This window comes from Henckelia pumila, chromosome 2, assembly GCF_033568475.1.
Source record: "Henckelia pumila isolate YLH828 chromosome 2, ASM3356847v2, whole genome shotgun sequence".
Lineage (NCBI taxonomy): Eukaryota > Viridiplantae > Streptophyta > Magnoliopsida > Lamiales > Gesneriaceae > Henckelia > Henckelia pumila.
Genome location: NC_133121.1, coordinates 19,913,115 through 19,924,413, shown reverse-complemented (window position 1 = coordinate 19,924,413; position 11,299 = coordinate 19,913,115). Strand labels below are relative to the sequence as shown.

The following is an 11,299-nucleotide window of genomic DNA, read 5'->3' as shown; positions in this document are numbered from 1 at the left end:
ATATAATTTAGTTTTTAATTAATTTAATGAATATTTAAATTTATAGTTTAAATATATTAAGCTCGTTTAGGCTCGATAAAAGCTCGAATAAGCTCGTGAGCCATGAATAAATTCGTTAAATAAGCTCGGGCTCGGCTCGTTTATAAATGAACCGAGCTTGAACATTCAAAAGCTCGGTCCGGCTCGTTTACATCCCTACACAACCTTACTTTTGAAATTTTAAATGTTTTTATAAAATAGTTGTCTAAAAACGTATATATTTTTAAAACAACTTTTCAAACATTATATAAAAAAATACTTTCATAAAAATGTTTTATAAATACTTATTCAAACAAAGTTTAAAATCCAAAATACAAGATTTTTCGATATACATACCTTTAAAGAAATTATATTTTTGTTCCTATCAATCATTTTGGTCGCTCTTGTTTTTAATGGTTAAAAAAGGTCTACCAATTTATTTTTAGATGCTTTGAGACGTTCCAACCGTTAATCCATCTTTAAACATTAATGAAAAATAATTGCATTTTTTTCCATCCTCATTTCTTATAATATAACCAAAGTCCAAAACCCTTTAGTTCCTTGTAGGGATGGGAAAAAATATCGAATTTTCGGTATATCGAGGTTATCGTACCGAAAAAATACCGAATTTATCGAATTTTTGGTATACTGATTTTTTCGGTACGGTACGGTAACGATACCGACTTTTTCGGTACGGTAACGGTTTGAAATTTAAAAATTTCGGTATATACCGGTATACCGAAATATTGTATAAAAAGTTAAAAATATATAATTTTTTTAAACAATAAATTTATAAATTATAAAAAATATAAAGTTTTTTTTTGGTATAAAACGGTATATACTGATACCGTACCGAAATCTCGATATACCAAAAATTTCGGTATAATCGATATGCTAGTAATTATATGTACCGAAATTTTCGGTACAGTATCGGTATAAAAATTTATACTGTAATTTTCGGTACGATATACGGTATGCATTTTTCGGTTTGATACGGTATGCTACCCCTAGTTCCTTGTATTCAGAAGTACTATTTTAGAATCAAAATCATCAGTGAGTTTCACGTGGGGTCCACTAATTTTATCCAATTATGATCCGTCACATCACCTGCAGGATAGTAACTAGCAATATAATATCAAAATTATATGAACTTTCAAGATAACAACATAACCAGCCGAGATTTTTGGAATTAAACGAATTCGATATATTTCTAAAAAAAATTATTCAAGCTGATGCTATGACTTCTTGACTATTCCAGATGTTCAAACTCAAGGGTACTAGCGACTTTCCCTTTGTTTAATTATTGACAAACATATATATATATATGTGTGTGTAATTCAATTCACGTAATAAAAAAGTATATAAACTATTAAGTATTATTAAATGAAAAGTACGGTGCCTTATTGGCCGTACGTACCCTTTTTTACTTCAATATTTTAATTCAATTGATTGATGCTTTGGAATATCCGATCTCCCCCATGATTAATTTGTGCACCACCTTTCCAAAATATAATATATCTTTCCTTTAAAACTTATTCCAAACTCACAGGCACATGATTTCAAAACAATTACCACAAAAGAGTGCTTAGGTGATCAATTACATATATAAACTTGATATTAAAATATTGACTAGTATAAAACAATAATTAACGAGAAAAAATTTTAATGCAACATCAAATTCAATAAAGCCTCAGACAAAAATCTTTGGGGAAATATGAATATACATTAATTTTTAATTTTTTATAATAATAAAAACTGTAACGATAAGAATACATAGTTATATTATTATATTATTGTTGACTTTTAGGAGCAATACCATGTGATTATAATGTCAACACACAATACGTGGCAGTTCAACCAACAAAAAAGTCCATCTCTTGAATAATTTACACTCCTAATATTTATTTAATTAGATAAATTTTGCGTTCTCAGTGGACACATATATACATATATAGATACACATATGATAATAACTTTAAAATGTTCAATAAATGTGTATATAATATAATAATAAGAGAATGGCTAGATTCGAGTACATTAGTTTGAAACTCTTGTTACCCTATGTTTAAATAGAGTATTTAATTTCGTTTACTTAATGCACCGCACAAATATTTAGACGTAGGCATTAAAAATTAAATAAATTATAGTAAAAAGTAAAATTAAAATTATTCGAAACTCAACGAGTGCAGCTTAAAATTCAGTATCTCGATTAATAATAAAAAAGCTAATATCTGATCATTAATACATTTTTTTTAAATCAATCATTAATACATTTGTTCACCAATCAAATATTTATTGAAGGGGAGAACTATATATTATTGGTCTTTTTTTTTTTCACTTTTGTTCCTGATATGGTGAATTTTTATTTTTGTAACTTGTATATTTTTTTTGCATTTTTTATCCTTTAAATTGTAGTTATTTTCATTTTGATTTTTTTTATCGGTCACAAAAAGACTGAATAAAAAAACAATTTAAATGATAAAAATAAAAACAAACAATATACAAATTGGAAGACTAAAAATGAAATACACCATAAGAGGACCAAAAATTGAAAAACGTTAACATGACTAAAAATGTTGTATGTATATATATATATAGTAGTGTGTGTCATTGCCATGAATTGAGTACATCTCCAACACAACACTTTTTTTAAAAAGAAAAAAGAAATATAGATAGTAGTTATAATTTATAAAATTTAATAGTTGACGTAAGGTTAATGGCTTAAACTTAATTTTAAGATTGATTTGATTATTTAATAAATCTGTAAATAAAAAAGTGAATATCTGAATTATCCTAATAAATAATTAAAACAATTAAAAGTTATATTTTATAATTTTAAACAAATATATATAAAAATTATATTTAAAATTTAATTAATATTATTTTATAATTAAAATTATTTAAATTTTTTTCTAAAATTAATTGTATAAATCAATAAATTTAATTTCAATATATAATCAATTAATTTGTGTCATAAATAAAATAATAAGGAATATTTTAAGAATATTTCTTTTTAGATTTGAGTTTAAAGACGATGGGATTGGGTTGTATAATTGTGTTATTTTGAAGTTAATTAAATGGATAGTATTACTATTTACTCCAATATCGGATTGATACTCAACAGTAGTTTTTTTGCAAGATACTTAACAGTACTTTTGTTAATGAATATGTGTGCATAAGAATATAATGCATGTAGAAATCTTTGAAGTATGTTAATTTATAGCTAAAAAAAATATTCATGAATACTATTCAATATTCATGCATCATATATAATGTCGATCGATCGATGAACCATATATATGATTATTTTAATCCCAAAAAGACTTCAATTCTCATTATAAATAGCAGACCATCTCCATGCACCCCTTTGAATATATATATCACACAGAGTGCCTAGCCTTGAATTATAAATAATTCTTTTGTTCCAAAAAGTATAATGGCTGAAATAAAGAGAGAAACCTTGAGAATATCAATGGGCGCTCCAGTACCATCTGAAATCATGATCAGCACCCCAAAATTCTCTTTACCGGTTGATTCCGAACACAAAGCCAAAACCCTCAAGCTCCTCTCTTTCTCACAGCCGCACATGAGATCTTTCCACTTAGCATGGATCTCTTTCTTCACCTGCTTCATTTCGACGTTCGCCGCCGCGCCTCTCGTCCCCATCATCCGAGACAACTTGAACCTCACCCGCTCCGACATAGGCAACGCCGCGGTGGCCTCCGTTTCGGGGAGCATCTTCTCCAGGCTGGCAATGGGCGTGATCTGCGACTTGATCGGCCCTCGATATGGCTGTGCGTTCCTCAACATGTTGACCGCGCCCGTCGTTTTCTGCGTCGTGTTCATATCATCGGCTCAAGGTTTCGTCGTAGTCCGGTTCATGATCGGATTCTCGCTCGCGACGTTCGTTTCTTGCCAGTATTGGACGAGCGTCATGTTCACCAGCTCGATTATCGGGCTGGTGAACGGGGTTGCTGCGGGGTGGGGAGACATGGGGGGTGGGGTGACTCAACTTCTTATGCCTTTTCTGTACCGTTTGATTGGGATTTTCGGAGCAACCCCTTTCACTGCATGGAGAATTGCGTTTATGGTGCCTGCCTTTCTTCATGTTATTATTGGAGTTTTGGTCTTAACTTTAGGACAAGATTTGCCAGATGGGAATCTTGGTATGCTACAGAAGAGAGGAGATGTGCAGAAAGACAAGTTTTCAAAGGTATATATCTTCTTCATGCATGTTTTTTTTTTTTATATATATATAATATAATTAAATTAGAGACTTAATTACGTTTATATTGATTGAATATCGTGTAGATATTCAAGTATGCAATAAAAAATTACAGGACATGGGTGTTTTTCCTCCTCTACGGCTTTTCCATGGGAGTTGAGCTATGCATAAACAATGTCATTGCCGAATATTTCTACGACAGGTATTATAATATATATAGACTAGCTAGCACATAATTAATTTTAAGAAGAAACTTTGGTCTTTATATATGCATGATACAATGAGCCAGTCTCAAATTAATAATTGTCTGCAGGTTCAACCTTTCACTACACACGGCCGGAATCATAGCCGCCACCTTCGGCATGGCTAACTTTGTAGCACGTCCGTTGGGCGGATACGCCTCCGACCTAGCGGCCCGAAAATTCGGAATGAGAGGGAGGTTGTGGGTGCTATGGTGTGTCCAAACATTAGGAGGAGTTTTCTGCATTTGGCTAGGGTACGCAGAATCACTTCCTATAGCCATCACATCCATGATTCTCTTCTCCATCGGAGCACAAGCCGCGTGCGGCGCAACATACGGCATCATCCCTTTTGTTTCAAGAAGATCACTAGGGCTAATCTCGGGACTCACCGGAGCCGGTGGGAATTTCGGTGGCGGATTGAACCAACTAATCTTCTTCACCTCCACGAGATTCTCAACCGCAAAAGGGCTTTCTTTGATGGGAATCATGGCGGTGGCTTGCACTATTCCTGTTGCTTTCATCCATTTTCCACAGTGGGGGAGCATGCTGTTTCCACCTTCAAGAAATGGGAAATACAGTGAAGAATATTACTATTCGTCTGAATGGAATGAGGAAGAAAAACAAAAGGGTTTGCATCATGGAAGCCTTAGATTCGCAGAAAACAGCGTATCGGAGCGTGGGAAGAGGAATGAGATTGCATCGGCGGCAACCCCGCCGGGGAATTCCACGCCCAACAATAATAATGTTTAAATTTTTTTATTTAAATATATATATATATATGGCTTAATAAGGTTGAAGTTAAGGAAAGGCGTTAGGTGGTACGTATGATAGGAGCTTATCATGTTTGTACTCTCGCTTCACTTTGTTGTACTTTTGAAATATATTTAACCATAATTACAATTACAAGAACATTAATGTTTGGTTTGAGTGATGAGATAAATAATACATAGATAATTAATATAATGCAATAAAAAATAAATAAAAACTGATTATAGTTTATTTGATTTGATTGATTAAATTATATATAAAATGATAAATTACAATTTTGTTTTTTTAAAATAATAAATAAAATATGAATAATATTATTTATAAGGGGCCATATAGAAATTTAAATTCAATAATTTGATTGATGTAAGATAAATAATTAATGATTTGACTAATGTAAATTAAATAATCGATAGATGGATAAATAATATGACAGAAAAAAATCAAGATTGAATAAGATAAATTATATATAGATTAATAAAACAACGTACCAAATATTAAAGTTATAACAAAACACTCTCTCTACATTACACCGAAAGTAACATTATTGGTCTATCTTATACAAGTTACTCATGTGTACATTTGAAGTACTGAAAACAAAAAAAAATATTAATAATAATAATAAAAAGAACTTTACATATTTTAGTTTTTATATAAGATGTTCATGTACATAAAAATTTAGTGCAAAACTACACCGCGAGTAAAGCGACATAGATACATATAACGTCAAAATTGTACTTGGAATGAAAATACCGTCAAGATCCGTAGCCGTACCTATATGAAAATATGTATAATAATTACACAAATATGACGTCGATCGAGTCGACTCCTTTGTGGAATTCTTTAATCCTAACAATTAACAAATCCCTGTGTGTTCGGTATTCTACCACTTTCATGAGATTTGACTTTTGGTTTTGCCATAAATGTAGGGATATTTTAGTATCTCATAGCTAAGCTTATTAACTCGTTTAATTAGGTTCTAAATTGGGATTTAATAATTTTGATTGTTAGCAGAACGATCAAAATAGGAAAATAAATTGAGATTTTATTCGTGTAAAGTTGATCTTTTTTGGGTTTTAATGTCGTAGCTATTCAAAATTTGAATTTTTTTTTATATAGTAATTAGGATTTTGTTTTGGTCATTTTTTGCTAGAAGCCGCTAAACACATAAAAAATTTCTTATTTGACATTGATTCTATCCTAATTACATGCAAGGCTTACACAAATTAAGCTAAAATAATTAAGAAAAAAAATAAAGCAGAACGATGTCAATATATATATATATATATTTCAAACACAAAACTCTTGTGAAACGATATCACGAGTCAATGTCGTGAGACAAATATCTTAATTGGATCACCCATGAAAAAATTCAAGTTTTTAACTAAAAATATTACTTTTATTGTAATATAAGTAGAGTTGACATGTATCACGATTCACGGATAAACAACTGTAACGTTTATTCTAAATTATTTCATTTACTATCGACTTCTTCAAATGATCATGAGATATATAAAATTTAATTTTCCAATTAAGATTTTCAACAACTTAAATATAAAAATTTAATTTTCCAATTATAAAATATATAAATTTTTTTATTTTTTCATTGACTCTAAGTGGCAAAGTAAATCTCGTAAGTCGTAACTCGTAAGTAATCAAGTGTCGTGGGTTTTCCTCGTTGGAGGCTTAGAGCTTCTTGGTCAGCTTATATTTAATATTTTCATCAATAATTTTGTCGAGTGTCAACGTTCAACAAACGTCATCTCTGTATAAATATGTCGTATACATAGATATATAAAAGATTTTATTTTTAAAATAAAGGGTATATATTTGATTTATATATTTTGTATAAAATTTGATAATACAAGCACATCTTGCTATTTTTCTCTATATATACTTGTGGATCTTCCATAAAAAAACTTTACATAAAAATATCAAATAAAATACCTAATACCTATCCAAATACGTATGGAAACAATATATTTTATTTAAAAATTTTAAAAAATGATAATGTTGGAGATTTTAAGTTTCGGTATAATATCAGCCGGACAACCACTTCTACAACCTTCGCATAATTTTCAAGTATTCAAGCATTCAAGAGCTCCACTGATCTAAGTATTCTAGCACACACTTTCATATTTGTAATATGATAATTGAGGATCCTATTTGTGATTATGTTTCGAGTATTACTCAAGGATTGATGGTTGGAAAACTGATCGAATTATTGTAAAGTGTAGTATATTAGGAGTTTCAGTTATTTTATTTCAATATTTTAAATTGTAGTTAGTCCCTCGATAAGTTTTAAATTATGTTATGATCCTCATATAAATTTAATCAATTCAAAAGGCGATATGAATTTTTATTACTTTTTTAAACTACGATATTACTCCTATTTGAATATAAATCAAATTAATTAGAAAAAAATATAATAAAGATATTATGCGTGTACTAACTACTAATACACCAGTAGGTGACTAAATTGAATTGAGCATCATCAGAAAAAATAAAATAGGTTAATGGAAAAAGAAGTGTACGGTGCGTACTCTCTTTGAATTAGAGTAATTAATTCTTGGATGTTGTATCATGAGTCATGCCCAAATTTAATATGTAGTGGGTGTGCGTACTCTCATATTCAACGATAAATAAATACTTAACCATGATCTACACTTAAGCGTGGTTAAGTAAGTTGGTGTGTGTATATATACATATATGTCAAGAAACATTTTTTTCACAACATATATGAATAGGGTTGACATATCTCATTATATAGATCTGTGAGATCACTATTTCATAAGATACACATAACATCAAATGCATGGACCTTTTGGCAATCCGTTGTTCAATATAATGGAGCTCGGGTATGAATTAAATTAAACCAAAATTAAATATACCAGTCAAATTATTAATATAAAATATTATTGCCCGCAAACACTAATAATTATTGTTATAATAATTTTCCGATTGTCTTGAAGTATATTTCCCAAGTATGATACATGCACAATAATTATATGGGATTCCTCGACTGATTACTGGCTTCCGTACTTATAATATTTGTGACCTCCGTACTTATTAATGCAGTCAACTCTTCCATGAATCATCTATATTCATGCATCCGCAATAAAGTAATCGCTAACGTAAAATAATAATAGAAACAATTAATCGCAAGAAATTTCGTCCCACTTTCATCAGATTTGACTTTTATATATGTTTACATATATTTCCACGGTCTCAAAGTCATACAATCTGATTAGCTTTTTGTCTCTTTTAGACTCACACGCCTCTATTTAATTCGTGGAGCCGATGAAGTAATAGAGTGACCAAGGTCTCGAATTTACATGTATATATATATATTTTTAGTGATGCTACATGTACAACGAATTTGTATAACAAATCTTACAATACAAAAAATTCTATGCAATAATTTAATTTATGAAAATCTCACGATACATTAAATATAAAATCTTGCGATAAAATAGCAAAATCTCACGATATAATTGTTGTAACTATCGTTGATATTTCAAATTATTGTTCAATAATCACTAGTCGTAGTTTTTTCAATTTCAGTCATTTTTCACGATAGTATTGATGTGATATCGGATATTGATCATCATTGTCTGACTGACGGCCGATGCCAAGCAAACAAATTTTGGTGACAAACAGGGACGAATTCAGGAATTAGAATCGATGTGGGCTTGAACTTAATGTAATAAATTATATATATATTATTAAATAAATGTAATAAATTTATATATGTATATATATAACAAATAAATCATAGGTTATTGTTTAAAAAAATGACAAATTATTTTTTGGTCTTATATGTTTGCTTCTTTGTGATTTTGGTTTTCAATGTTGCTATATTTCAATTTTAGTTTGCTAGCTTTGTTTTTGTTTTTTTTGTTTTTGTTTTTGTGCACTAGAATTAAGGAGATGGGTTGGGCTTCGGTTGTGGAAATGGTGGGTTTTAGTGAACTAAGTAAAAAAAACTTACTCATGTAATAAAAAAAATTTGGGATGGACTATAATTTTAAGACTTGTCTAAACTACATCCGTCTTTGGTGACAAATAATCATTTTCCTGTGGCACGTTAGTATTTCGATAAAAAAATTATTAAAATTGGAAAAAAGTTAAAATTAGGAGACACGGGCCGTGAATTGATCGATAACAAGACTAAACGTTAGAAATTAATGAAAACGATTTCAGACTTGTTTTTCTTGAGCATTTTCGCAAAATAAAAGTCATATATCTGATTCCATATTCGTTGGACCATGGTGCATTATATAGTGACCATGTGCTGTTAACCAATTCATCATCATGTTTAGATATATTCAAAGTTGAATATTTTTTCCGTAAGAATCAGATTAGTAGATTATATTCAATTGCAACTCGATAATTAAAAATAAGATTATTATAATTACTTTAGACGATGTTACACTAAAAATTACATTTCTTTTTCTTAAATAATGTTTATATAAACTTTATAACATGTGGTCCGATGAATTGGGCCAAATGAAATACCATTAATTAAAGATATAACAGCGTAGCCACGAGATAAGAACTCTAGTACATATCTAAAATAAAGAATATGAATTTTGATAAGTTGACTAGATTACCTTTAATAACGACAGTTGGGCCAATAAATCAACAAAAGAAATCATCACGATCGAGCTTTTAGTCAATCGTAGAAACCCTAATTAAACATATATGAATAAATATATACATATACATATATATATTCATGCATTATTATATTAAAGAAATGTCTTTAATATTTATAATGTTAAAGAAATGTTAAAGAAATATATATATATATATATATATATGTATATATATTTATTCATGTATTTATTATATTAAATAAATATTAATTTTAATTTATTTTTTTTGAATAATTGTAGTGGGATGAAACATAGAAATTATTAGTATAAAGCTAACACTATTTTGTATAATAATGATATTGGGATAAACTATATATATTTATTTATTTATTATATTATGTTTAGTTTGTTAATTTTTTTTTACCTTTCATATTTTTCTTATTATTCTTATAAAAATTTGGTGAATAAGCATAGTTTTATCAAAATAATCAAATTTGAAAAAATGTAATTATATGTGATAATAGATTATTTAGATAGGGTATATGTATCCATCATCCGAAAGATATGAGGATGGATATGAAAGTTGAATACACGACGAGGATGGGGATGTGTATGGGTGATTATAATAAATGGAGATGGAGACGGAGGCATGATATTCTACCCGAACCCGATCCATTGTCATCCCTACGATGGAAAATAATAATTAGCCAGTTGTTTGTGTTGACGTATAAACCAATAACACATCATAATATATCAGTAAATTGATATTCAGTCCCTATACCCAAACTCAAATATTGCATGATCAGTCTCTGTCAGAAAAAATAATTGTTTGCACTTTCTGTGCCCATATGATTTTTCTCGGATGAAAGTCGGTACAAAACATTGAAAATATATATGGTACGAATACATGATATTCGAGCACTAATTGATTTAGATCTGATACAAAAAATAAGATTTTGAGTATAAAATATGCACATCTTTATTAATATAAACTTGCAACATATATTTGAGTATTCAAAAATCATATATTTATTTCAGATCTAACACATTTCGTACTCAACTATCATATATTAGTATCATATTTTTAATATTTTGTACCGATTTCCATTCAAAGAAGATAATTATAAAATTAAAATAATTATAATAAAATAATATAAAATGATTTTTTTGGTCCAATAAGTTGTCCATTTTTTATTTTGGTCCATTAACTTTTCAAATTTTGGTGCACTAATTTTTAATTTTCAGTGATTTTGGTACAATTGCTGACGTGGCAGCTAGACACGTGATGAAACTTAAAATTTGTAATTATTTATATGTTAAAAAGTGTGTTTTAAAATTAAAGTTTCATTAAAATTATGAAGTTGTATTGTTTTAGTGTTATGTGTTTATATTTAAATATTTTACTAAAAATGTTGTATTTTATGTTTTGCGCAGGTTTGGTAAAAATAAAA

At 29.0% G+C, this 11,299-nt stretch overlaps 1 protein-coding gene across 1 annotated transcript; it reads left to right on the top strand.

Moving 5' to 3' along the window:
• Positions 1–3,511: 3,511 nt before the first annotated feature.
• On the top strand, positions 3,512–5,235 carry LOC140877331 (high affinity nitrate transporter 2.6-like). The gene is made up of 3 exons (XM_073280867.1): positions 3,512–4,231; positions 4,330–4,445; positions 4,557–5,235. The coding sequence occupies exons 1-3, from the start codon at positions 3,518–3,520 to the stop codon at positions 5,233–5,235; spliced, it is 1,509 nt and encodes a 502-aa protein (XP_073136968.1). The 5' UTR covers positions 3,512–3,517.
• The last annotated feature ends 6,064 nt before the right edge of the window (positions 5,236–11,299 follow it).

Excerpts from the sequence above, each read along its gene's own strand:
- LOC140877331 (XM_073280867.1), top strand. The coding sequence starts at position 3,518 with ATGATCAGCACCCCAAAATTCTCTTTACCGGTTGATTCCGAACACAAA. Across the intron at positions 4,232-4,329 it reads AGAAAGACAAGTTTTCAAAG|ATATTCAAGTATGCAATAAA; the intron begins GTATATATCTTC and ends AATATCGTGTAG. Across the intron at positions 4,446-4,556 it reads GCCGAATATTTCTACGACAG|GTTCAACCTTTCACTACACA; the intron begins GTATTATAATAT and ends AATTGTCTGCAG.